Below are 27439 nucleotides of genomic sequence, written 5' to 3' on the forward strand. Positions count from 1 at the left end.
CTTCTTCCCTCAGTGCTGCCCGCAGGGTATTTTCACTGTTGTTGGGGCTGATGGACGCTTCAGATCTGGCTTGGAGAGCGACGACATATATATATTTTTAATGTGAGGTTGCTTGTGATTGGTAAGGGAAATGCGCCTGGCTGCTTCATGGGATTGGTGGAGAGGGGGGACATCTCGCCGTTAGTGTAATTGGGGTGGGAGGGGGAAGTGAGTGAATGCAGTTCCTGTCAATGGGGGGAAGAAGGGAACTCTTAATTTAACTATACTATGGGGGGCACTGGGGTAATGATGATTATACTGCGAGGAGCGTGCTCTGTGACGAGTATCCTGCGGAGGGCGCTATCCTATTGAGGAGAGGTCTGAATGTGATAGTTATACTTCCAGGATAAAAGCGCTGGGTGTCTTCATTATACTGAGAGAAGACGCTGGTTGTACATACTGGGGTACAGCGCTGTGTAGATTTACCTGGATGTCTGGACGATCTCATCTCGGAAGCACTGCTATCAGCTGTTGGAGATCTAGGTGTTCATCTTAACCCTTTCCAATCCACTGTCTGACGTCTAAAGACATTCTAATTGAAGGCTGTACAGCTTCGATGTCGGAAGACATCCGACAGGGTATTCTTACTGTAGATTACTGCTCGCTTTGTTGTCGGGGGCTTCTCCAGTATATCCCATACCGCAGTATTGGCTCTAGCCAGCAGATGGCAGCATTGTATGATGGTAGAAAGAGAAAGCACCCTAGGAAACCCTGAATCCACAATTGGATTGCAAAGGGTTAATTTGTCTTTTGTCCGCTAGGCTTATATGTCCTCCGACTGCTCAACTCTGGGGTTACAGATTACCAGCCGCATGGGTGGCCAGATGCCACTGGGTTGTGGCTGAGCAGTCAGGTGGGTCCATGTGACATGTGTCACTACTACAAACAGAAGACTAAAGCTACATTCACATCAGCGCGAACATAAACTCCATTATTTTGAATGGCGTCATATGCCTAAGCAAATGCCGCGAGGTAAAAAAGATTGATGCATTTCCTATTTTTTTTACCGGGTCCCTAGATACACATCAACTATTGTTTTCACTGGGACTGTCAAACAGATTGCATGTCATGATTCCCATTGAAATCGATAAGAAACACTTGCAATCCTCTGACACGTGTGAAACAAGTGCCGGAGATCGGAATTTTAGTGATGAAAGGTGTTTTTGAATGAAAAACTCCTCACATGTGCAGATAATATCGGGCCAACATCGGGCTCGCTCCTGTGAATGAAGCCTAAAGGCCCATTTACACAGGTATCTTTCAAAAAATTGAAAGATCAGCAAACGTTTTGCATAAAGTACTAATAGGCACTAATTGCTATTAGTAATTTATTAGCTTCATTTGCATGCAAATGAACTTCTGGGGGCTGTTACAGAACTCAGCAAGAGGTCTAAGCTCTGTAATTGGCTCCATTGTTTAGCCACAGGCTCCCCCTGGAGAATTCAGCACCATGGACAGCAGACAGTGTGTGGTCCTGCTAATCAGCTGTTCTGCTGAGGAGTAAGAACAGCTGTAACAATGTTATCAGCTGTAATCTGCTCTCCACTGGCAGAACACAGAGTGCGGTCCTGCTTATCAGCTGTTCTGCTGAAGGAGGGTTTTCAAGCAGAACTGAAAAACATCATTCAGCCGAACAGTGAAAGATGGGCATATTCAGACACAACGATTATCACTTAAAAGACGGCTTTTGAGCGATAATCGTTGTGTCTAAATGGGTCTTTAGAGCAACATTATTAATACATTTAAGTTTCATTGGTACTAGAATTAATTTGATGCCGGCTTGTTAGTGAACATTCAGAGAACATTCTGCTAACATTGCTTACTGTATTGTCTGTGTGATTGAAAATAAAAAATGACCGGAATCGTGTAAACCAGATTTGGATTGCTCTTGTATCTTTTTAAATTCGCACATTTTACTAGTAAGTCTGCAGAAAGCGACGATCCTTTTCTAGTGTAAGGATATAGCATTACAGGGTCCCCGCTGTCAGTATGTAGGTTGATGGGAGGATACATTGTATCACCCCGACAAGGGTTTTGTTTGTTTTAGGAGGACTTCTCGTGTCAGCGAGGTCGGCTGCAGAGCTTCGCATCAGTGGCCGAAGGGACAGCAACAATGTGTCTTTCGATTTATACTCTCCCCCGTTCCCCTCTAGGACTTTTCTTAGATTTGGCTGTTGATGGAGGAACCCTTTAAATTTAGAATTGGCAATAAGGCTACCAGGATCGGAGTTCTGTCATGTGTCCAAATATAATTAACTATGATCATTGGAGAAAGCGAACAAAAGGCATCAACAGTGTGACAGATCCTCTTTAAATGGGTTTTCCCACTACCTAAAATACCCTGTTTCCCTGAAAATAAGACATAGCATCATTTTCCAGAATTTTTGAGGATGCAAAATGATTTTTCAGGCTTTTTGAGGATGCTTGAAATATAAGCCCTACTCCAAAATTAAGCCCTGCTAACAGCTAATTGAAAAAGTCAATTTAAATAGTGTCCAGGCAGCTATACATGTAAAAAAGTTAAATGTTTTTGAGCAAAAATTAATATAAGACACTGTCTTATTTTCAGGGAAACACGGTAGCTTCACGACCGCTCCATCCTTCCTGGTTGCTGCTAACCAGGACATGTGACTGCTGCAGCCAATCACTGGCTATAGAAGGTCTCTGCAGTGGCCAGGCATTGGCTGCAGCAGTCACATGTTCTGGTCAGCAGCAACCAGAAAGCACAGAGGGGTCGTGAAGCTATTTTAGGTAGTGGGAAAACCCCTTTAAACACTTCAGCCCTCTATTCAATTCTCGGTGCAATTTGCTGGGTCCGCTGAGCAGGAGGCGGCAGAATCTGAGAAATTGAAAAGATTTGCCCCTTGTTCTTTCTTTGGAACCACTCCTGGTTTTGGTTTATAAATGCTGATGCAACATACTGATTTACGTACGGCATTGAAAGCGATTCACAGGCTTATGCGCATGCGCGTAGTCCCATGTGTATGCTGCTCACCGCACTTCACACAGACCCACAATAGTCAATGCAGCCTATTCGCACACACGTCTCTTCACACTGTCTGCGAAAACATTGCCTCCTGTACTGTTATGGTCCAGTTTACGGACAGGAACTGCCCATACAAAGGCAACAGGCCCGTGTGCCGTGTAATTTGGGGCTCCTTCACTCTGGCGAGGGCCATATCGCGCCTGCTAACATGTGAAAGCCCCATAGATGCAAAGCATTTTTATGTGAAAACGGCCTCGCATCGCTGTGGGGATGAAGGGAATCCCCCGGCGCAGCTGTCACAGCCGCAGCAGAGGATGGCGGAGTTCTCCCATTGTTTTCAGTGGGGCCAGCGCTGCTGTAATGGTGGCATGTATTTCCCTGCCCATGTGCAGAACCTTACATTTATCAGTGGTAAACATCATTTGTCACTTTTCTGACCCCAATTTATCCGGAAACCGCCTTGTGTCCTCTTGTGTTAATTACTTTACATAGTTTTGTATCATCTGCAAATATTGCTATTTTACTGCACAATCCTTCTATCAGCTCATTAATATATTTAAGAACAAGGCCCAAAATCCACCCCTGTGTTACCCATCTAGTAATCCTTCCAATGCTGCCCCCTGTGATACCCTACTAGTAATGGTGATCCCTCCAATGCTGCCCCCTGTGGTACCCTACTGGAAACGGTGATCCCTCCAATACTGCCCCCTGTGATACCCTACTAGTAATGGTGATCCCTCCAATGCTGCCCCCTGTGGTACCCTACTGGAAACGGTGATCCCTCCAATACTGCCCCCTGTGGTACCCTACTAGAAACGGTGACCCCTCCAATACTGCCCCCTGGGGTACCCTACTAGAAACGGTGATCCCTCCAATACTGCCCCCTGTGGTACCCTACTAGATCCCTCCAATACCGCCCCCTGTGGTACCCTACTAGAAACGGTGATCCCTCCAATACCGCCCCCTGTGGTACCCTACTAGAAACGGTGATCCCTCCAATACCGCCCCCTGGGGTACCCTACTAGAAACGGTGATCCCTCCAATACCGCCCCCTGTGGTACCCTACTAGAAACGGTGATCCCTCCAATACCGCCCCCTGTGGTACCCTACTAGAAACGGTGATCCCTCCAATACCGCCCCCTGTGGTACCCTACTAGAAACAGTGATCCCTCCAATACTACCCCCTGTGATACCCTACTAGAAACGGTGATCCCTCTAATACTGCCCCCTGTGATACCCTACTAGTAACAGTGATCCCTCCAATACTGTCCCCTGTGATACCCTACGGGTGGGTTCACACAGGGCGGATTTCCGTCGGAAATCTCGTGGTTTGGCCGCAGCAAAAACCGTGAGACTTCCGCCGGGAGAACCGCCGCGGCGGCTTTAAAGCGGCCCGGCCGCATGCTTTACCGTTGCGGTCGGCGCTCCCATAGAGGAGAGCGCGGCCGCGACGTAAATAAACAAAAAAAAGAAAGTAAACAGACATGTTCAATCTTTTGAAGCCATGGCTGCGGCGGCCGCAGCAGCGGTATCAACCGGATTTACCGCAGCGGATTAGCCGTCCCGTGTGGACGAGATTTCTGAGAAATCTCATCCACATGGCTGGCTAATCCCGAGATTAGCGGCCGCGGGCGGATCTGCTGCGGCAAAACCGCGGCAAATCCGCCCGGTGTGAACCCAGCCTACTAGTATCGGCCCTTTTAAGGCAACAATAAGGGTAGTTTCACACGGGCAAGAAAATCGCACAATTTTTGCATGATGTTCGCTGATGCAATAGTCAGTTAAAAAGGAAATTAGGAAACCAATGATGTACAACAGTTTCCTTCCCATCTGCGATGTTTTCACTGATGCCATGTGGAGAGAACAAAAAAAAAAATCGCAGCATGCTCTATCTTTCTTCGATGTGTGTTTCCCCCCCCCCCCCCCCTATGTTTCTCTATGGAGCCTTCTTTTTATCGCAACACAACAAACATGCGTTGCGATGCAATTTCCAAGCAATCTAATAGGTGATTCTGTCATAGAAGGAATCTAATTTCCTTCTATGACAGAATCACCGACTGGGTTGATCAGGGAGATGCGGTGGATATAGTATATCTTGACTTTAGTGAAGCATTTGACAAAGTATCTCTTACCAGACTTATTGATGAAATGACCAAATCTGGGATTGACAAGGCAACTGTTAGGTGGATTCACAACTGGCTGAGTGATCGTACTCAAAGAGTGGTCATAAATGGCTGCACATCCAAGTGGAAGAATTTGTCAAGTGGGGACCACAAGGCTCTGTCCTGGGCCCAGTGGTGGCCAACATTGTTATAAATGATCTGGAGGAGGGAATTGAGGGGAATCTGATCAGATTTGCAGACGACACAAAGCTAGGTGGGATAACTAACACTAGGGAAGAGAGAGGGTATTCAAAAAGATCTAGAAAAGCTTGAACAGTGGGCGGTGACTAACAGAATGGTATTTAACAAGGAGAAATGCAAAGTCCTACATCTGGGCAAGAAAAATGAGGAAAGCACATACAGAATGGGAGGAATTGGGCTAAGCAGCAGCACATGTGAAAAAGACTTGGGTATACTAATAGATCATAGACTGAACATGAGTCAACAATGTGATGCAGCAGCCAAAAAGGCAAACACAATTCTGGGATGTATTAAGAGAAGCATAGAGTCTAGATCACGTGAGGTCATTATCCCCTCTACTCTTCCTTAGTCAGACCTCATCTGGAATACTGGGTCCAGTTCTGGGCCCCCCACTTTAAAAAAGACATAGACAAACTGGAGCAAGTTCAGAGAAGAGTTAGCAAGATGGTGAGCGGTCTGCAAATCATGTCCTATGAGGAACGGTTACAGGATCTGGGAATGTTTAGCAGAAGAGAAGGCTGAGAGGAGACTTAATAGCTGTCTACAAATATCTGAAGGGCTGTCACAGTGCAGAGGGATCAGCCCTATTCTCATCTGTACAAGGAAAGACTAGAAGCAATGGGATGAAACTGAAAGGGAGGAGACACAGAGTAGATATTAGACAGTGAGGGGGGATCAATGAGTGGAACAGGTTACCACGGGAGGTGGGGCGTTCTCCTTCAATGGAAGTCTTCAAACAAAGGCTGGACAAATATCTGTCTGGGATGATTTAGTGATCCTGCACTGAGCAGGGGGTCGGACCCGATGACCCTGGAGGACCTTTCCAACTCTATGATTAGAATCTATGACTACCATTCTATGATTTTAACATTGGAAAGTCCCATTGATTTTCACGTTAAAGCTCTATTTTTTTATTTTTCTTGCACAATTTATCGTGGGAGGCAGCGTTGTGAGATTTTTCTCCAAAATAAGCAGCGCTGACCCTCTAAAATCACAGGAACTAAGATGCGATTTTGCTCCAAGTTTCTCGCGACAAAATCGTGATCGCCCGTGTAAAACCAGCCTAAGGCTTATGTTAGTTAAGTTTTGTATCTGTGTGCTGATTGATGTATCGGAGTATTTTAAAAGACTTCTCAGCAGGGCTGCGGAGTCAGTTGGTAGAAGTGTGTGTGTTATGTATGTATGTGTGTGTGTGTGTGTGTGTGTGTGTGTGTGTGTGTGTATGTGTATATATATATATATATATAATATATGTGTGTGTGTGTGTATGTATGTATGTATATGTGTGTATATGTATATATATAAATTAATTGAATGCAGAATGTTCCATATTTCCTTCCATAGGAATTTAGTGAAGTGTCCTATAAATCTGCTCTGTTCATCCATGTCCTATCCATCTAAAACAATTACCAAAGCAAACCCTTTTTAATACAGTAACTTTATCACTTTAAGCGTGAGTAAAGGAATCAGTAAGCCAAGCCTCTGACTCCCATTATTATCCAGGAAGTTTACAGTGAAGGGGTTAAATTGAATGCTTTAAAATGGGAATATTGATCCCTTGGAAGACAAGTATTCTAGCAGGAATCCATGTCACTTCATGGTGCTTTCTAGTGAAGTAGTGCAGAGCTTCATATGTTTTTATTCGTAAGGGTTCTGCACGTTGTGGCACCAGCTTCTTGGTCCCGGTCAGGGTCCCCAACCTCCTCCTTCCCTCGTGGTGTTTTGTTTTTTCTGCACCACAAATCATGAAGGCGTAATGTATTTGTATAATGTATATAATGGCATAATGTATATTCTTGACCTCTTTTGAGAGACCTCTCCATGTTTTCCCCCTTTTAGAGACCAAATCCCTGCAACATAATGCTCTTTGAGGTACATAAAGGAAATTTAAAGGGTTGTCCAGCTTAAAAAAAAAAAGTCAGTGCAGCGAGCTGAGGTTGACAGAAGGGTGGCCCGAGTGCTAGCGCTAATTCTTACTGTGTCAGTGTGGTGGCCGCTCTGCCTGTAATGGTGGCTTGCAGCTGAATTTGTGGCAGTAACAATTAGTAGTTTGTGTTCTGTCTGATGTGACGCCAGTGCCTTTGTATGAGTTAAGGTAATGAAATAAAGAGACAAGTCCACATAGGTTGCAGTAAAACCGCAGGCACACAGTTTACTGAAGGCTTGCAGACTATTGACAACGTTCACACTTTGTGGGTTAATCAGTTAGAGGAACTTCCATAACTTTTTATGCTTATGCAATAACATACAGTGACTCCTTGACTCCTAAGGAGTAAGGCCGTCAAACTGAGTTAGATGCTTGCGATAGTAAGAGGTTATTTATGGAGGAATGGAGGGAACAGTGCAGGCTCTCCGGGGCTCACTGACTGCTAACTGTGAAGGGACAAGTCTGACTTACAGTTGTGCCGGCTACTCTCCGTCCAGCTTCCGCGGAGTCTGTTCTGGCTCTGCTTTCTTCCAGCAGGGTGGAAAAAGACTCCGGGCGCTGACAGATAAAGTTGCTACGCACCCGGCCTTCTCCAGCACACTCTGGTTCCTCTCCTAGCTTTCACTTACCTCCCTCCGTCTCCTCGCTTCCTCTCCTCTCTGCCCCAGATGGACCCTTTTCTTGGGCTTCTCTTGACTCCTCCCCCTTTGGTCACCGGGCCAGTTCTCCTCAATCCCCTAAGACCTGCCCCGAGGAGCGTTGGACCAATCAATTAATTGACCGACCGCAGCCAATCAACAGGCATTCTGTTGCCAGGCAGATCATATTTGCCCCGATATTCAGGGAATACAATCTCTTTCCCTGGCAGGGTGTCTCCTATGTGCCTCGAAGGGCTTATAGCGAGAACCCTGGGACCTATTAACCCTCGGCCTGCCCTGTAGGATCCTCCGAGTCTCCAATCAGGAGCATGTTTTAATCACAATTACAAGTTTTCACCATTTCTCTCCTATACATCTACATTGCAAGCTGGAGGAGTCATTTTCCTACCTCTGTGAAGTCAGCACCCCATCTTTCAAAAAAGTTAATTTTTTTATAGGTTCTGGATGCACCCCAAAGAGTTCTAGAGTTCCCAATTAATTTTAGAAATAGTTCTAGCAAATTAGGCAAAAAAATCAACAAATGTATCTCTGTGGTGCTAACTTCCAAAAATGATATTACTAAATCAGCGAGAACTTTGTAAATATTGGTTCTAGAGCTTCGAGCATTAAGAGTTTTCTTCAGAACTCTTGAGGTGCTCCCCAGAACTCTTATAAAATCGCGGGATTTAAAAAAAAATTATTTACACAAATCCGCAGCAACGGCTTCTGCCGGCTTAGACGCAGCGGATTTGCCATCCCGTGTGGATGAGATTTCTGAGATTTCTCAGCTGTCATTCAGCTGAGAGCTGCCCCTGATTGGTCCCTGCGCTGAGCCAATCAGAGGCAGCACTTACTCACCCATTCATGAATGGGTGTGAGTGAGAGCTGCCTCTGATTGGCTCAGCGCAGTAAAATTCAGTTATTATGTGTAAATAATTTTTTAGGAAATCCTGCGATTTTATAAGAGTTCTGGGTAGCACCTCAAGAGTTCTGAAGAAAACTATTAATGCTCGAAGCTCTAGAACCAATATTTACAAAGTTCTCGCTGATTTAGTAATATCATTTTTGGAAGTTAGCACCGCAGAGATACATTTGTTGATTTTTTTTGCCTAATTTGCTAGAACTATTTCTAAAATTAATTGGGAACTCTAGAACTCTTTGGGGTGCATCCAGAACTTATAAAAAAATTAACTTTTTTGAAAGATGGGGTGCTGACTTCACAGAGGTCATTTTCCTGCTCTTGAGGATCTTCATTGTAGAAAAAACTGCAAGAAACGCAACAGCACAGTCTGATTCCTGCCATACGTGACTGATCACATGCTAATCACCTCATCAGTGGTCCTTTGCCTCCTCCAGTAGCCCTCCTATACATGTCACTGGTCACATGATCCTCATATCCGAGGTCCTTCCGCCCCAAAGTTAGTGTCTGCTTTCTCTCCTGCAGCAATCAGCTGATTGCATTCTGGCTCGGAGGGCGACCTCATTGTCCCCGGGCCACAGTCCCACTTTGCCACCCACCCAGCTCCGCCCCTGTGGATGGGGCATATTTAACCTGGAGTTTACAGCAGTGAAGGACAGAGATTTGACATATGACGCTTATAGCTGGGAAGGGCAGATATGAGAAATGCTGAGTTTTCTCTGCATCTAACAAGGGCCGGTGGGCTGCACTCCTCGCTGTGTAGAATGCCCAGTCCCATCAGAGAACATGTTGCATTGTTTCCACTGCCCTCTGCAATGCCTGCTGGCTCCCACTTCTGTGGTACGTTTAGGCTTACAGGAATATCATGGCAATGTGATTTGAGACAAAAACATTAAAAATAGTGATGAGCGAGCATTGCCCTTAGCGAGTACCTGCCCCCGCTCAAGAGAAAAGGTTCGGCTGCCGGTGGCGGGCAGGGAGCGGCGGGGGAGAGTGGGGAGGAATGGAGGGGAGATCTCCCACACCCCGCTCCCCCTGCTCACTGCCGCAACTCACCTGTCACCCGCGAACCTTTTCTCTCGAGTGGGCAGGTACTCGCTAAGGGCAATGCTCGCTCATCTCTAATTAAAAACCTAGTGGTATCTACCTTTTTTGAAAACCTTACTGATTTGGCAGACACTAAAAATCTGCTTGTCTCCAGCCATGTATCATTCACCTGAGCTCCACACCTGAGTGCAGCTTCACGTCTCCAGCAGTTGGCACAAAGGTTCTTCACCGCTAATTGTTTGCTTTAAAAGTCCACCTGTCTTCCAATGTATAGATCCCATGCATGCGGTACAGATATGCAGGTCTGCTGCTTCACGTGTCGGGAAAACCTCCTTCCTCACAGCATGCTTTTCGGACATGTGCGGCGGACCTATCCTGGTGCTTAATACCGCATGCATGTGCTTTAGGCCTCCAGCACACCGGCGACAAAGTCGTGCGATTTTTGCACGTTGTGGCAATGCTACAAATCGCATGTATGTGAAGCCCGTGCTTTCCAATGGGTTCCTTCACATTAGCCATGTTCTGTAGCGTGCGACATTGAGAGTCAAGAACCTTGTGGGTTTCGCAGCCCATGTTTCCCTATGGAGCTTTTCTCTCTGTTGCATTGCATGAAAACGTGAAATCCTACTGTCAAAGCCCTAAACTAAGCCCTGTCTGCAGGAGGAAACTAAAATAATACATCAACTCAGAGGTGCTGTCATCTCCGGCGTGTCTTCTCCTCTACAGCTCCCCAGCACTTGCTTGAAGTTTTCTGCCAGCCCTTCCTGGATTGGAGGATCAAAATCCCTGCCTCCAGAAAGGGCTGGCTGTGATTGGTTGACAAGCTCCGTGGCTCAGCAATCGGAGGCAATGCTCGTTGAACCAATCACAGCCATTCAATGAATGAATGGCTGTGATTGGTTCATCGAGCGCAGGCAATGATTGGCTGAGTCAGGGCACTCGTGAACCAATCACAGACAGCCCTTCCTGGAGGTAAGGATTTTGATCCTCTAATGCAGAAAGGGCAGAAGACTGAAGACAAGTGTGGAGGTGAAGAGGAGACCCGCACCGTAGATGAAAGTGCCTGCAGCTAGGGCTTATTTTGGGGGTAGAGCTTATATTTCAAGCCCCCTCCCCTGAAGAACCTCGCATGTAGCGTCACAAAATCGCGGTATTACCGCAAGAAAACGCAGCGATATCGCACGGAGCACCGATGTGATATTGCTGGGATTTTCTTGCAGTAATGTCGTGCCGCCCGTGTGAAGGAGGCCTTATACATTGACGGGGGCCTTATACATTGCAACGAAGAGGGACTTTTTAACTAAGGAATTGGCGGTGACGGACCCTTTTGTGTTAACTGCTTGAGGCATTTAGGAAGCGTCCATTCACTGTAAGCAGACCGTCGTGCAGAAGGACTGCTTGCTGGTTATGTATGTCGTTCTGCGTGTAGGAACCAAAGAGTTCTGGTTCAGTCACCGCATGCGGTCACACGGGATGATGGGGCGCAGGAATCCGAACGTGTGTTAACCCTCACAGCCCTGATTAACACCAACTGAACTGCATCTGTGCACATGAAATAGTTCACCTCTTGTCAGATGAGGGGAGCCGCTGCCTGCACCCACCCTGTGTGCTGGAGGGGAGGCAGAACTACTGGGGGACGTGTCCGTAGGGATGAGGGGTGCAGGAGCCGCTGCCTGCACCCACCTTGTGTGCTGGAGGGGAGGCAGAACTATTGGGGGACGTGTCTGCAGGGATGAGGGGAGCAGGAGAGGAGCCGCTGCCTGCACCCACCTTGTGTGGTGGAGGGGAGGCAGAACTACTGGGGGACGTGTCCGTAGGGATGAGGGGTGCAGGAGCCGCTGCCTGCACCCACCTTGTGTGCTGGAGGGGAGGCAGAACTACTGGGGGACGTGTCTGCAGGGATGAGGGGAGCAGGAGAGGAGCCGCTGCCTGCACCCACGAAATCTCACAGCGGAATCAGACTCTGCACCCCTCAGAGACCCTATACTCACCTCTCCGGATACACCACGAGCGCCTCGTCTGGCGTGATGCGCAGCGCCGGCTTTGACTGCAATGGAAGCCGTCTGTGCGATTTTACTCGCAAATTAGAACATGTTGCGATTCTCCACGAACGGAAAAGCGCAGTTGATTTCCGCTCTTGGACAGGGAAGAATCGTTTAGCCTGGCATGTCTATGGACGGACATTGCTGTGGAACTCGCAGCGGGTGTTTGACCACGAATTCTGCAGCAATAATCCGTCCGTGGGCACTCGGCCAAAATGTCACTTTAGGTGAGCCGATTCTCATTTGAGCGACTGACGTCACCGCTAACTCGTTGGCTCTCATGCAGCCGGCTCAGACATCTTTGGCTTGTATAAAGGAGCATCATTGAGTCTTCACATTCGCTGTATTAGTGAGCGAGCGCTGCGTAACCCGAATGAGAAGTCACTGCGGAAGTAGCGCGGGATACGCGCAACCCCCTAGCGTGGGCGGCTACGATGCATGTGTGCAGAAGCCGCCGGACAGGTAAGCTGGGGTCACCGGGTTGAACTCCGCTGTGGGAATCCCGTGTGCAGGAGTATTGCATTATCTCACATGCTGTAAAAAATGCAGAATGCCCGAGCTGGGGAGGGTTTTGTTACCCCTTCTCCCAATAAGGATTGAATACAAAGTGATCTAAATGTTTTGTGCGCCCCAACCACAGCCTGCCTTACACACCCCCATAGCCAAAAAATAAGTTATGGGCTCGAAATATAAAGTGGCTGAGAGGCTAGCACTATTGCAGCACTGGGGTCCTGGGTTCAAAGGTCAACAACTGCATGGAGTGTGTACTCCAAAAAGTCCCAATGGAGACGAAACCCAATATGAGGCGCTGCACAGCGTGCCTCTGTCAATAAAGATAGGGATTATTATTATTAATTTTAATAAAACCGGTTTTAATTTGTCAAATATATCAAAGCAAAAAAAACCAAACCTCTAAACCTAATATGGTCACGATGGTGCGGACCCTCAGAATAAAGGCCGCATTGTGATGGTCACCGCTCCATGAACGCCACATAAGTAAAACCCCTGAAAAATGTGTGTTTTCCTAGTTCACCCAACTTGCTCTTTTTTTTTTTTTTTTTTTTTTAAGGACTTTCCAACACATTATATTTATCCATTACAAAAAGACAACTATTCCGACAAAAAAGTCCTTCTACCGCTGTATGGATGGAAAAATGATGGGGGTACAGGCAAGGATGAAAAAACAAAAACCCCAAAAATGGCTGCTAGTTAAAGGGTGGCTTCACATCTGCGGCAGGAATGCCACTTTCCTACTCAGTTCAGGGAGCCTGAAGGGGGAATCCCCGCGTCCGAACGGTTCTGTCTGTGGACTGCACAGCGCCGCATAGACCCCATTCGCTATACTGGGGTCCGCCCGCTTCCCACCCAGCTGCCCTGCTTTTTGAGCTGCATGCAGGGTTTTTTCTTGGGGTATTTTCAGCCGGATCTGTGATGGAACCTCCTCCGGGACGTTCTGATGCAGACGTGACATCGGGCTGACAGACGTTGTGCACTTTAATAACCTAGGACGCCCCCCCTGTGGCTCCCTGGGACGCCCCCCCCCCTGTGGCTCCCTGGGACGCCCCCCCCCTGTGGCTCCCTGGGACGCCCCCCCCCTGTGGCTCCCTGGGACGCCCCCCCCTGTGGCTCCCTGGGACGCCCCCCCCCCCCCCCCGTGGCTCCCTGGGACGCCCCCCCCCCCCCCCGTGGCTCCCTGGGACGCCCCCCCCCCCGTGGCTCCCTGGGACGCCCCCCCCCCCCGTGGCTCCCTGGGACGCCCCCCCCCCCCCCCCGTGGCTCCCTGGGACGCCCCCCCCCCCCCTGTGGCTCCCTGGGACGCCCCCCCCCCCCTGTGGCTCCCTGGGACGCCCCCCCCCCCCTGTGGCTCCCTGGGACGCTCCCCCCCTGTGGCTCCCTGGGACGCTCCCCCCCTGTGGCTCCCTGGGACGCTCCCCCCCTGTGGCTCCCTGGGGCGCCCCCCCCCCCTGTGGCTCCCTGGGGCGCCCCCCCCCCCCCTGTGGCTCCCTGGGACGCCCCCCCCCCCCTGTGGCTCCCTGGGACGCCCCCCCCCCCCCTGTGGCTCCCTGGGACGCCCCCCCCCCCTGTGGCTCCCTGGGACGCCCCCCCCCCCCTGTGGCTCCCTGGGACGCCCCCCCCCCTGTGGCTCCCTGGGACGCCCCCCCCCCCTGTGGCTCCCTGGGACGCCCCCCCCCCCCCTGTGGCTCCCTGGGACGCCCCCCCCCCCCTGTGGCTCCCTGGGACGCCCCCCCCCCCCTGTGGCTCCCTGGGACGCCCCCCCCCCCCCCCCGTGGCTCCCTGGGACGCCCCCCCCCCCCTGTGGCTCCCTGGGACGCCCCCCCCCCCCCTGTGGCTCCCTGGGACGCCCCCCCCCCCCCCCGTGGCTCCCTGGGACCCCCCCCCCCCCGTGGCTCCCTGTGACGCCCCCCCGTGGCTCCCTGGGACGCCCCCCTGTGGCTCACTGTGATGTAGTTTTAATTTTGTCAATGATTGTAGTTTCCATTTAAACATTATCCCGTTAAACTTGCTAAAAAGTGTTTCCTGAGGGGCTAGCGACACTCGGCTGCCCAAATCATCCCTGCCCTGTCTGTACACTGCTCCTAGGCTCATGGCCGTCCTCGTGCCCCTGATGGTACTACCGCTATGTGTGGGGAAGATCAGTCTCTTTAAATCTAAAGGTGTGAATGAGCGTAATGCATGCGGCCGGACAATCCTCTTGTTATCACCGCTCATACAGGGTTTCCCACTCACTGCAGCCTAGAACTCCAAGACTAATGAAATTTGGTCAGAACATACTTGGTGAGAATGGGGAAGCCCTCATGACAGGCGGCCCGCCTGCACCCCATATTGCTGAACTGTCTGCCAGCGTGTCTTGTGTTTCTTGTACAATATTCCTTCTCAATTCTTCAATAGTTTGTGGCTTATTTCACTAAAAAGAACACGCAAGAAAGAACAATGCATTGTGGGGATTAGGTAGTCTGAAGACGGCAGCGGCGATCTTGGATGGCCAAAAACAGGACTGAAACCGGCAGATCGTAGGGACCGTAAAGAAAAAACCTGCGGCTAATCTACCGCAACCCTTTGGTCCAAGGACAGAATTTTGGCTTGAAACTCTGGACGGTTGCTTTAAGTTGTGATCAAAATTGTACCAGGAAAGTCCCCCGTTTTTGGAATGTTTGCTGTGTTTTCGATGCATAAAAGACCTGGTAAAAATGGTGGTCGGCTCGTGGGGAAGGAGTGCTTGCGGTTCAAGCGCACCGTGTGACTTCAGGCGAAGGAATAAGGTGCATATCCATACATCACAAGGGATTCACCCCGAGAGCTGCATGTGTGAATCACGCCGCACGGTCTGCTGCAGGAATCGCCCCACATATTAAAGGGGTTGTTTGCTTCTCATAGATTGTGTTCAGCGGACTGAATACTATGCAATTAGCTTGATGCTGCCGTTCAGCCCCGAGCCGTATGTACACAGTGCAGCCGTACACCATGCTTATAGATGCGCCAGAGTAAATAAATACAGCTGCAGAGTACTGATACGAGGCTCTAAATTGGGCAAACCGGCCCTCAAATTCAGTTCTAGACAGAATCCTTCATTTCTAATGCATTGATACCTTGTACCAGTTAAGCCGGTCTCACACGGGAGCCCGCAGCAGAATCTGGCTCGGACTGCGGCTGATGACCCCCGCGGACCTTCTTTTCACGAACACTACAGGTGGTTTTTTTTTCTCTTTAAATTGTTTTTCCTGCACCATTGATAGGCGATGACGTTGGGTATCCGCGACCCATCCACAATGTCCTTTGCAGATGAGCTGCGGGTCAGACAACCTCCATCATATCAATCCAATGGAAGTCAAAAAACCCCAATGAGGTAGAAGATGATTTTTCTCATTCAAGGCAAAAAACATTTCTTCCCAACTGTGATCTGGCAACTCCTCTAAAGCAATCGGTGATACAACATGTAATAAAAAAGGTTTGGGCCGAGTCACCAGCAGAGCCAATGGGATTGTTCTCAGTAAGAGAAACCAGGTAATCTTGTAGATAGGATACCTTTTAATGACTAACAAAAATACATGAGGTTACAGCGAGCTTTCAGATCCTCTCAGAATCCTTCAGGCATAATGATTCAGACATATGGCCTGAAGAAGGACCCTGTGAGGTCTGAAAGCTCGCTATAACCTCATGTATTTTTATTATCCATTAAAAGGTATCCTATCTACAAGATGACTTGTTTTCTCTAACTGAGAACAGTCACAACATGTAATATCGTATCACTCAGGGAAAGACATCCAGGCCTCTCTTAAACTCTTTTTATCGAGGTCTCCATCACCATGTCGTCAGGAGAAAGTTACATAGTCTTGGTATTGGTGTATCTTGACACCACCGGAAGCTAGGGGTTTGACTGGGGGAACGACCCTTTCACACCCCTGGCTCCCTATTGGGTCAAAGTTTTAAAGTTCTACCAGCGTGTAGATACCTGTAAGATGCAGCTGTAGGATGACACTTATCAAGTTAACATTCCTGATTGGAACCTACCGCTCCCTCACTGTCTGCCCCGACTTGCCTGCATTGCATGGAGTCCGAAAGCCGCTTCTGCTTGTTTCTTCCTGGCGCTGCCGTGTCCGTCCTCCCGCTCAACGATGTTACAGTAATGGTGCCCACTGCCCTCCAGCCTTCCCCATAGGGTCCCCGTCCCCCTTCCTCAGTGTAACCCACATCGGCCGTCGCTCCCTCACTGTCCGCCGCCGTGGCTCTGTGCTCCGATGTGCTGGCTCTGCTCTCTCTTCTGCCCGCTATAGGCTCTCTGCTCCCGGGTGGAGAGGGGACACCAAGAAGGGGGAGGGTGGACAGCCGCCCGCTCTGAACGGCAAGCCGAGGTTAAAATGACGTGGCTGTGCTGCTACAAGAAATTAATGGGGGGGTCAGCCGCAGGTCACGACGCCACACAGTGCTGTGCAATGGCTGCTGCAGACCCCACTCTCCGCTTCCCTTCCAAATGGGGCTGCGCGGCTGTCCACTGTGTACATTGTACCTTTAGTGGCCTGCCAGGACCTTCAGCTGAAGTTCCTCTGCAGCCAATCACGTTCTGGGGGCGTCTCCCCCTGTCAATCTTGACTCCACTAGGACTTCCTGGTAGCGTCAGGATACACTAATACCCATAGTCTCACTGCTCCTACATTAAAGCATCTCCTTTGTTGTTGGTGTAGAGACCTTCTTTCCTCTAGACGTTACAGTCCTTGGTATAATAGATGATGGGTGAGATCTCTGTACTGACCCCTGATATATTATACATAGTTATTAGAGCGCCCCCTTGTTACAGTCCTGGGTATAATAGATGATGGGAGAGATCTCTGTACTGACCCCTGATATATCTATACATAGTTATTAGAGCGCCCCCTTGTTACAGTCCTGGGTATAATAGATGATGGGAGAGATCTCTGTACTGACCCCTGATATATTATACATAGTTATTAGAGCGCCCCCTTGTTACACTCCTGGGTATAATAGATGATGGGTGAGATCTCTGTACTGACCCCTGATATATTATACATAGTTATTAGAGCGCCCCCTTGTTACAGTCCTGGGTATAATAGATGATGGGAGAGATCTCTGTACTGACCCCTGATATATCTATACATAGTTATTAGAGCGCCCCCTTGTTACAGACCTGGGTATAATAGATGATGAGAGAGATCTCTGTACTGTCCCATGATATATTATACATAGTTATTAGAGCGTGCCCCTTGTTACAGTCCTGGGTATAATAGGTGATGGGAGAGATCTCTGTACTGACCCCTGATATATCCATACATAGTTATTAGAGCAGCCTCTTGTTACAGTCCTGGTATAATAGATGATGGGGGAGACCTCTGTACTGACCCCTCATATATCTATACATAGTTATTAGAGCGCCCCCTTGTTACAGTCCTGGGTATAATAGAAGATGGGAGAGATCTCTGTACTGACCCCTGATATATCTATACATAGTTATTAGAGCGCCCCCTTGTTACAGTCCTGGTATAATAGATGATGGGGGAGACCTCTGTACTGACCCCTCATATATCTATACATAGTTATTAGTGCGCCCCCTTGTTACAGTCCTGGGTATAATATGGGAGAGATCTCTGTACTGACCCCTGATATATGTATACATAGTTATTAGAGCACCCCCTTGTTACAGTCCTGGGTATAATAAATGATGGGGGAGACCTCTGTACTGACCCCTCATATATCTATACATAGTTATTAGAGCACCCCCTTGTTACAGTCCTGGGTATAATATGGGAGAGATCTCTGTACTGACCCTGATATATTATACATAGTTATTAGAGCGCCCCCTTGTTATAGTCCTGGGTATAATAGATGATGGGTGAGATCTCTGTACTGACTCCTGATATATCTATACATTAGTTATTAGAGCGCCCTCTTGTTATAGTCCTGGGTATAATAGATGATGGGTGAGATCTCTGTACTGACCCCTGATGTTTTATATATAGTTATTAGAGCGCCCCCTTGTTACAGTCCTGGGTATAATAGATGATGGGTGAGATCTCTGTACTGACCCCTGATATATCTATACATAGTTATTAGAGCACCCTCTTGTTATAGTCCTGGGTATAATAGATGATGGGTGAGATCTCTGTACTGACCCCTGATATATCTATACATAGCTATTAGCTGCAGATATTGATATTTGACAGTATAATCCTTCTACCAGGTCATTAATAAATGTATTAAAAAGAATAGGGCCCAATACTGCCCCCTGTGGTACCCATTAGTAGTGGTGACTCAGAGTATTAATTATGTATGCATAAATAACCACCCTCAGCTTTCTATCATTGACTGAGGCCTCTCATTAATCTCGTAAACGCAAAAGTCCAATAGCATATAGACTGACCAAAACAAATAAATGTTTTATTTTTTTATATATAATATGAAATCTAACTATAAGGCTGTGGTCACATGGGGCATAAATCCCCCTGAAATCTCGCGGAATGACCACAGTAGGTCTGCACAGAAAAACCGTGAGACTTCCGCAGCAGAAAACCCAGGAAGAGTAATATGATGTCATAGGCATCACGGAAACTTGGTGGGATGATACACATGACTGGAACACAAGGCTTGAGGGATACAACTTATTTCTAAGAAACAGACCTAATAAAAGGGGGGAGGTGTTGTGTTGTAGAATCATTGAATGGTAGAGTTGGAAGGGACCTCCAGGGTCATCGGGTCCAACCCCCTGCTCATCCCAGACAGATGTCTGTCCAGCCTCTGTTTGAACATGTCCATTGAGGGAGAACTCCCCACCTCCCGTGGTAACCTGTCCCACTCATTGATCCCCCTCGCTGTCTAATATCTAATCTGTGTCTCCTCTCAGTTTCATCCCATTGCTTCTAGTCTTTCCTTGTACAGATGAGAATAGGGCTGATCCCTCTGCACTGTGACAGCCCTTCAGATATTTGTAGACCGCTATTAAGTCTCCTCTCAGCCTTCTCTTCTGCTAAACATTCCCAGATCCTTTAACCGTTCCTCATAGGACATGATTTGCAGACCGCTCACCATCTTGGTAACTCTTCTCTGAACTTGCTCCAGTTTGTCTGTCTTTTTTAAAGTGGGGTGCCCAGAACTGGACACAGTATTCCAGATGAGGTCTGACTAAGGAAGTGTAGAGGGGATAATGACCTCACGGGATCTAGACTCTCTGCTTCTCTGAATACATCCCAGATCTGTGTTTGCCTTTTTGGCTGCTGCATCACATTGTTGACTCATGTTCAGTCTATGATCTATTAGTATACTTGCCTCCGGGAAAGGAGTTTGGTAAGTGCTGCCATGACAAGCCATCACTTTACCCTCCCAGTTCCCCACGTATGTCAGGTGTCTGGGGTCTCTGCACCGCTGCAATATTTATGGCAGACTTGATGTAGGTCGGATGAGAACAAGGTTGAACTGTTTGGCCATAATTCCAAAGGTATGTTTGGTGGAAAGCCAACACTGCCACCACCAGAAATCCACCAGCCCCGCAGTGATTATGGTGGGGGCAGCATTATGTGGGGTCTGTTTTCATGTTGCTGGAACTAGGGCTTTAGTCAATGTGGAGGGAATTATGAACCGTTCCCAATATCAGTCCAAACCTTCAGACTTCTGCTAAAAAGCTGAAACTTAAGAGGAATTCCACCTTTCAGCACGACGGCCCAAAGCATACCTCCAAATCAAAGGAAGATCTAAGTTCTGGAATGGCCCAGCCAGAGCCAAGACCTTAATCCCATTGAAGATCTGTGGGTGACCTGAAGAGGGCGCTACACACCAGATGCCCTTGTAATCTAGCAGATTTGTAGCACTTTTGCAAGGAACAGTGGCCATAGATTGCCAAGTTAAGATGTGCCATGCTGGCCGACACCGACCCATAAAGGCTGAGCGCTGTCATAAAGTCAGGGGGAACATTAACAAAGTATTAGTTTTAGGGTCTGCAGATTAATGCAGCCACATCATTTTAGTTGTTTCTTTTCATCCATTTAAGATTTCAGTTTGTTTTTTAATGAAATTATAACGATAACGGGTCGCACTGAAGGTGGAAATCTGAGATTTGTCAGATATTGTAACATGACAAACCTGGCATTTACCACTAGGGGTCTGTAGACTTTTTATATCTACGTCCAGATGGGCACAATTGTATAGATTTTGTGTTTGGGGGGGGGGGGGGGGGAGAATCTTTGACTTTTATTTAAAAACCATATAAAAACCTTGATGTATGTAGTACACTGCAATAGTCGTAGCATTGCCTATTGAAATACAAGCTGCCTTCATTCTGTGGAATGTCTGGACAAATGGGTTGCTATAGCAACCGGTATACGTCAGTCTCAGCACTTAGGGTGAGTTTGTGTCAGGGGATCGATGCAACTGTTAGAGGAAAACATAACGGTGCTCATCATTACCGCATGTGTCCGCTCGCCCATAATAGCGGATCTCTGCATTTGTGCATTGTTTGCGGTTTAAATGGGTGTTGATGCTTTTTACAATAAATGATAATGGTGACGCCGGCGCTGTGCACACAATAATGGAATTAATAGCAATAACCCAGAAGCCGAGAGGAAGGTTGAATCAGTAGGGCTCACTTTTACTAACACTTGTAGATATCCACTGATTCACAGTTAGCAGAATACATTTGCATGGAAGCTAGTAAACAGCGGTATATTTGTATGCAAGCAGAAGTGGCGATTTAAGCCCCATTTACACACAACGATTAACACTCAAAATTCCTTCAAACGATGGCATATGAGCGAATTATTGCATGTAAATTATACCATCGTTTATTCTTTGGCTGAACAATGATTTTAAGGTGAGCTTAAAATCCATAATTCAGCCAGAGAGTAGATAGCAGCGGCTGCATGCTGTGTTCTCCACGGGAGGGTCTGATTACATTGCATTCATGCCAACAGTCCCTGACAGCCCATGCGAGAACAAAGGAGCTGATTGCAGAACTCAGACTACCTGCTGTGTTCTGCAAGCAGCTCCCGGAGGCTCATTTACATGCAAATGAAGCTGGTAAAGTGCTAATGGACATTGGTGTCCATTAACACTTTATGCAAAATGATTGCTAGAACTGTCAATCTTTCAATTGTTTTGAAAGATTGCCTTTGTGTGTAAATGAGCCTTTAGTAGGAATCCGCTGGCTGAACTGACTGTGTGCCCAGTTGGATTTTTCAGATAAGGGAGAACCGCATTGAACCAAAGAAATATAAGACCTGCCCCAAAAATAATCCCTAGCTGCAGGACAAAAAGAAAAAAATACATCACCTTTAGAAGCGATGTCCTCTCCAGCGCGTCTTCTTGCAGGTCGCCGACACTCTTCTTCGGCATCTCTTCGGGCTGGAGATTTATGGGTGGCTTGATTTGCAGATCTCCTGCGCGGTGTCTGCAAATCAAATCCGCCTGTGAACATGAGGCCTAAGGCGCAAACAGGCCTGGTCATTATTTACGCTACTACTTGTGCAGTCGGGGGTTTGTATGAAGGGGAGCGGGAGCCAATTCTGCGCCATACAATGCAGGTGCATTTTTTAATTGTACTTTCTATATCTGACTATAGGAGCTGCTAACATTCAGAGATGAGCCTTACGGCAGCCCCATGGTCCATGCGAACCTGTAGACTGTTATTCATTGGCTTCTATGGGACAGTGCTCTAGACATGCTGTATGGCCTGTAGAGAGGTAATTGTGCAGGAAGGGTTGTGGTTGTGCCCATCCTCTACTGTAAGGCCTCATGTCCACGGGGAAAATCAGGCCCGCTACGGATTCTACATGTAGAATCCGTAGCGGGTCCCTCCTGCCCCGCGGACATGAGCGCTGAAAATAAGAATTTAAAAGAATTTACCTATCCGTAGCGGGCGGGGAAGGTCTGCTCTTCCTCGCGGCCGGATCTTCTTTTTCGGCCGGCGGATGAATTCCTCACGCCGGCGGCACGTCGCCCGCACGAAAATGGAGCATGGTCCAGATTTTTTCATCCTCCATTTTTTTAAAAATCCCTTTTATTGACCATCCTTCGGTATTTATCTACCCTGCGGGTGGTCAATGCATCCCTATGGGGTGCGGATCCGCATGCGGGTGATCCGCTGCGGATCCTAAATCATATTTTTCCCGTGGACATGAGGCCTAAATGTTGGGATTCGGTGTTCTCTATATATACTGCAGGTATGACCTGTCCAGGTAATACTGTCAGGGATAATAAGATGACCTCTGAAAAGTCATCTCCGCAGAACCAAAGTTTTTATGTTTAAAAGGTTTTTATCGAAGCCGCAGAATCTGTACATTGGCATTGATTAAGGAACAATAAACTGAAATTGCACATAATCTAATATAAATCAGCCTACATGCCTTTTCTTGCCCCCTTTGCTTTACCTTTGGTGTATGATGTTGGTGTCATTAGATGACACGCATGCTCACCGCTGCTGCACCCACTGGCAATACGACTTCCTTGCATTGAGAGAGAGTGAAAACGCATGATAATAAAAGCAATGATTTTCAATGGTTTCATTGTTATTAGCGATATTTTCACTGCAACCTCGCATCGCAAAGAAGAATCTGCGATATCACCCATTGTTCTCAATGGGCCAGCGGTAGCAGTGCCGGCCCCATTGAAAACATAGGGAGTACATTGCGCTCCCCTGACACAGCTGTGACAGCTATGACAGGGGATTCCTTCATCCCCGCGGGGATGAAGGAATGCCCTGTCACAGCAGTGGCAGAGGTCCGTGATGATATCCTACTGCTTTCAATGGGGCTGTTGCTGCTGCAGCCCCATTGAAAGCCATGGAATGAAGGCTACCACCGTGGCAATGATTTTCAGGGAAGGGCTTGAAATATAAGCCTTTGCCTGGAAATCATGGCTAGCTGTAAATAAATAAATAAAAAGATTACCTCACCTAGAAGAGACATCCGTCTCTTCTTCTTCGGCCCCGGCAGTCGTCTTCTGTGTTCTGGAGGCCGGGTATTTAAAAATCCCCGCTTCCAGAAAGCGCTGCTCTGATTGGCTGAGCGCTGTCGCCAATTAGAGACAGCGCCCAACCGTCACTGAATGACAGCGGAGTGCTGCCTCTGATTGGATAAAGGAATCCCCTGCCACAGCTGTGTCAGGGGAGCGCAATGTACTCCCCATGTTTTCAATTGGTCTAGCACTGCTGGCGCATTGAATGACAGTTGAGTGCTGCCCTCTGATCGGCTGAGAGTTCAGCCAATCAGAGGCAGCACTCAGCTGTCATTCAATGACGGCTGGGCGCTGCCTCTCATTGGCCACAGCGCTCAGCCAATCCGAGGCAGCGCTTTCTGGAGGATGGGCTTTTTAAATCCCCGGCCTCCAGAACACAGAAGATGACTGCCAGGGCCGGAGAGAAGAGCCAGGCAGCTCTTCTAGGTGAGTTAATCTTTTTATTAAAGCTAACCATGATTTTCAGGAAAGGGTTTATATTTCAAGCCCTTCCCTGAAAATCATTGCCGCGGTGGTGGCCTTCATTCCATTTCTTTCAATGGGGCTGCAACAGTGCTGGCCTCATTAAAAGCAATGGGATAGCATTGTGGACCTCTGTCACAGCTGTGTCAGGGGAGCGCAATGTACTCCCTATGTTTTCAATGGGGCTAGCGCCGCTGCCGGCGGCCCTATTGAAAACAATGGGCGAAATCACAGATTCTTCTTGGCACTGTGAGGGTCCAGTGAAAGCATCGCTAATGAGAATGAAACCATTGAAAGTCATTGGTTTCATTATATGTGTTTTCAATCACTCTCGCATCGCCAGTGGGTGTTCAGGCAGGTTGAAACTTACAATGTTAGGTCTATGGGTGGCGCTGCTGTGCTTCAGGCGTGCACTGGAATGAGTGAAGCGTTGCTAAGCAACACAGCATACACTGCTAAGCTGCACCATACACTGCACAACCGAGAGCGAGAGAGACAACGATAGAGAGAGAGCAATAGAGAAAGACAGCGTGAGAGCAACAGAGAGAAAGCGATAGAGACAACGATAGAGTGCAATAGAGAGAGTGATATAGAGAGACATAGTGAGAGCAATAGAGACAGAATGATAGAGAGAGAGACAATGAGAGAGCGATAGAAAGAGAGGCACAGAGCAGTAGAGAGACAGAGTGATAGAGAGAGACAGAAATAGAGGAATAGAGAGACAAAGGGAGAATGATAGAAAGACAGAAGAAACAGAGAGCGTAGAGAGACAAATAGAGATAACAATAGAGTGATAGACAGAGAGCGATAGAGACCCAGAGAGAGTAATAGAGACAGAAAGAACGATCGCGCCAGAGAGGGACAGAGACAGACAACGAAAGAGACAGTGAGAGACAGACAGACAATGAGAGTGAGAGACAGAGTGACAGACAGAGAGAGAGAGAGACAGAAATGGACAGAGACAGACAATGAAAGAGTCAGAGAGACAATGAAAGAGAGACAGAGAGTGAGACACAGAGAGAGAGAAAGACAGACTGACCGAGATAAAAAGAGAGAGACGTGTCGTCTTTTTTATATTAGATATCTGCTCCAAATACAAAGTGACCCTCTAAACAATCACCAAACCAATCCGATTCAGAGGTTCACAAGCAGCACTGCTGAAACCTTTTATGTTCGCGGAGCAAATATCAGGTCAATCTAGTTCTTAAAATAAATCCTAAAACGAAGTGGGATTCCATGAAGTTGGGACAAGCAACCTCCGGGCAGTCTGTTAGATATAGTTAAACCCAGACATAGTAGTTGTACCCGGACCTGATTAAAAAAGGGAAAGAAGAAAAGGTTTTAGGTAGGGGATAGAAGGAGAAGAATAAGGTGCTCTGTGGACGATAAACCGTATGAGAGGGAACCGTCCAACCGCCATCTAGAGAAGGAGAATCGGTCACTAAGTTTGTCCATACGGTCCAAGTGGAGTTAAGGCCTGTGCGTTCTAGATCAACGTCAGAGCATCCGAATTCCTCCAAGTTTTTCAGGAAGTCCTTAGCCTCTACCCAGGCTGCCCTTTAAACTGCAGTGTTTTGCTCCCAGTATCTGGGATTGATTTGGCCCATAGCCTTTATAGTGTGTCGCAATCCTTTTTAGATTTTGAAATCTGGCCTGAAAACACGGACAGAAGTGCTGCCTCTGGGGTCATGCCTGTTTGGGATTCTACTTATGGCTTTATAAAGTCTGTAGATCTTGCCAAAAAGGCGCTTTAAGGTGGGCACTGCCACCATATGTGCAGCATTGAACCCGTGTCTATAATGCATCTCCGGCAATGGTCTGAAGTTGAACATTTTTATGTTTTTTTTTGATGGGATTGATGGCAGGAAACTGTATTTGATTGAATATCTTGTTGTCTTTGCAGCCGCTGCTGCCAGTTTGAATCCAGGATATTGGCTGCACTGAACCAAGGAGAAGTTGAGGGATCATGCGGAACCCCAGCATGGTTATCCTGGTGTGCATAATAAGCCATCTCCTTCTTCTTGCCGGACTCAAGGCTGACAGTAAGTCGACTATTGTTTAGTTTTTACTTTAACATTTTCGGATGTTCATTTTAAATGCTTATTAATTAGAGATGAGCGAGCGTACTCGGCCACGCCCCTTTTTCGCCCGAGTACCGCGATTTTCGAGTACTTCCGTACTCGGGTGAAAAGATTCGGGGGGGGGGGGTGCCGTGGGTGAGTGGGGGGTTGCAGCTCGGAGTGGGGGGGGGAGAGGGAGAGAGAGAGGGCTCCCCCCTGTTCCCCGCTGCTACCCCCCGCACCGCCACGCCTCCCGGCGCCCCCCGAATCTTTTTACCCAAGTACTGAAGTACTCGAAAATCGCGGTGCTCGATCGAGTAATTGCTCTAAACGAGTATACTCGCTCATCTCTATTATTAATACATGTTCAACAAGTTTACAACATTTGCTTTTTTTTTTAAAACAACTGAAATTAAAAACTAATCGCCGTGGGATTTCACACTCGCTATGGTACATTTATGGTGCTGGCATGGTGTGGGCTCCCGCTGCAATAGCTAGGATTAGAGCTGGCTTTGATCCTGGACATTTGTCACCTGGGCTGTGTAACAGCACATTTTTTGGTGGATGAGCTGAAGTTTTTATTCGTGCCTTTTTTGGGAAACATGCGTGTTTTTGATCACTTTTTTTAATTCGATTTTTGGCGTTCTGCTTTGACCACGGCATTTAAACAGTTAACGCCCACGATCAGAGCTGACTCTAATCAGGACAGTTATCGGAGGCTGTCAGAAATAGCTGATGGCTGCCAGGGATGAAGCAGACTTGGCCCCTGAGCCTGCGCTATACACCTTTCACAACTACATGACGTAAATAGAAGTATTGCGGTCAGGAAGGGGTTAACTTGCAAATAAGCTTGAAGTTGTTTATTGTGCACAAGGCCTGAAATGATTTTATATGTATTGAAATAACTTACATTTTTTTAATGTTGATTTTAAGTGGCTGATATCTGGTTGAAATGCCGTAAATGTGTGATTCACAGCCAACAAAGAGTTAATAAGTCCTGCTGGGCTGAATGGGGGAAATCTGCTGTGCAGCCCAGTGAATGTAGGGTTAACACATGGCCCAGCTGAGCATGCAGACACAGTCCGCCTCCTCCCAGATACTGCTAACAGCCAGGAACATACCACACATCAACATATACTCAAAAACATCTGATCAAAATAGTGTGGAAACCTCGGAGCGCTCATCCCGCTGGACTTAATCAGGGCACTCATCTTCTTCTTTATAGGGGCTTTAACTTTTCAGACCACCTTTGCTCAGGTAATGGCCCGTGTGTCTCATCAATCGTGTCATATACTGCTATTAAAAATAGTTGTTTTACCACACTAAATCAAGTATGAAACGGCTGCGATTAGGGGTTTCCCTTACAGCCCCTCTGCAATCCAATGACTGTTAGTCCCTCCCCCACATCCTGGCATCCCAGTACCCACAGTACCTAACACAGGCTACCGCTGTGCACTCAGTGTCTGCCATCCTGACCATCTCTA

At 47.8% G+C, this 27439-nt stretch overlaps 1 protein-coding gene across 12 annotated transcripts in view; it reads left to right on the plus strand.

Annotated features, from left to right (window-relative positions):
* PTPRS (protein tyrosine phosphatase receptor type S) overlaps nt 1–27439 on the plus strand; it is a 240551-nt gene that overhangs the window by 25023 nt on the left and 188089 nt on the right. For all 12 annotated transcript variants that reach the window (XM_066574433.1, XM_066574437.1, XM_066574434.1 and 9 more), the window contains exon 2: nt 25799–25937. In XM_066574433.1, coding sequence (XP_066430530.1) covers nt 25862–25937 — 76 coding nt within the window. In that variant the 5' untranslated portion in view covers nt 25799–25861. The remainder of the gene's footprint in view (nt 1–25798; nt 25938–27439) is intronic.

Source organism: Eleutherodactylus coqui, chromosome 7, assembly GCF_035609145.1.
Source record: "Eleutherodactylus coqui strain aEleCoq1 chromosome 7, aEleCoq1.hap1, whole genome shotgun sequence".
NCBI lineage: Eukaryota > Metazoa > Chordata > Amphibia > Anura > Eleutherodactylidae > Eleutherodactylus > Eleutherodactylus coqui.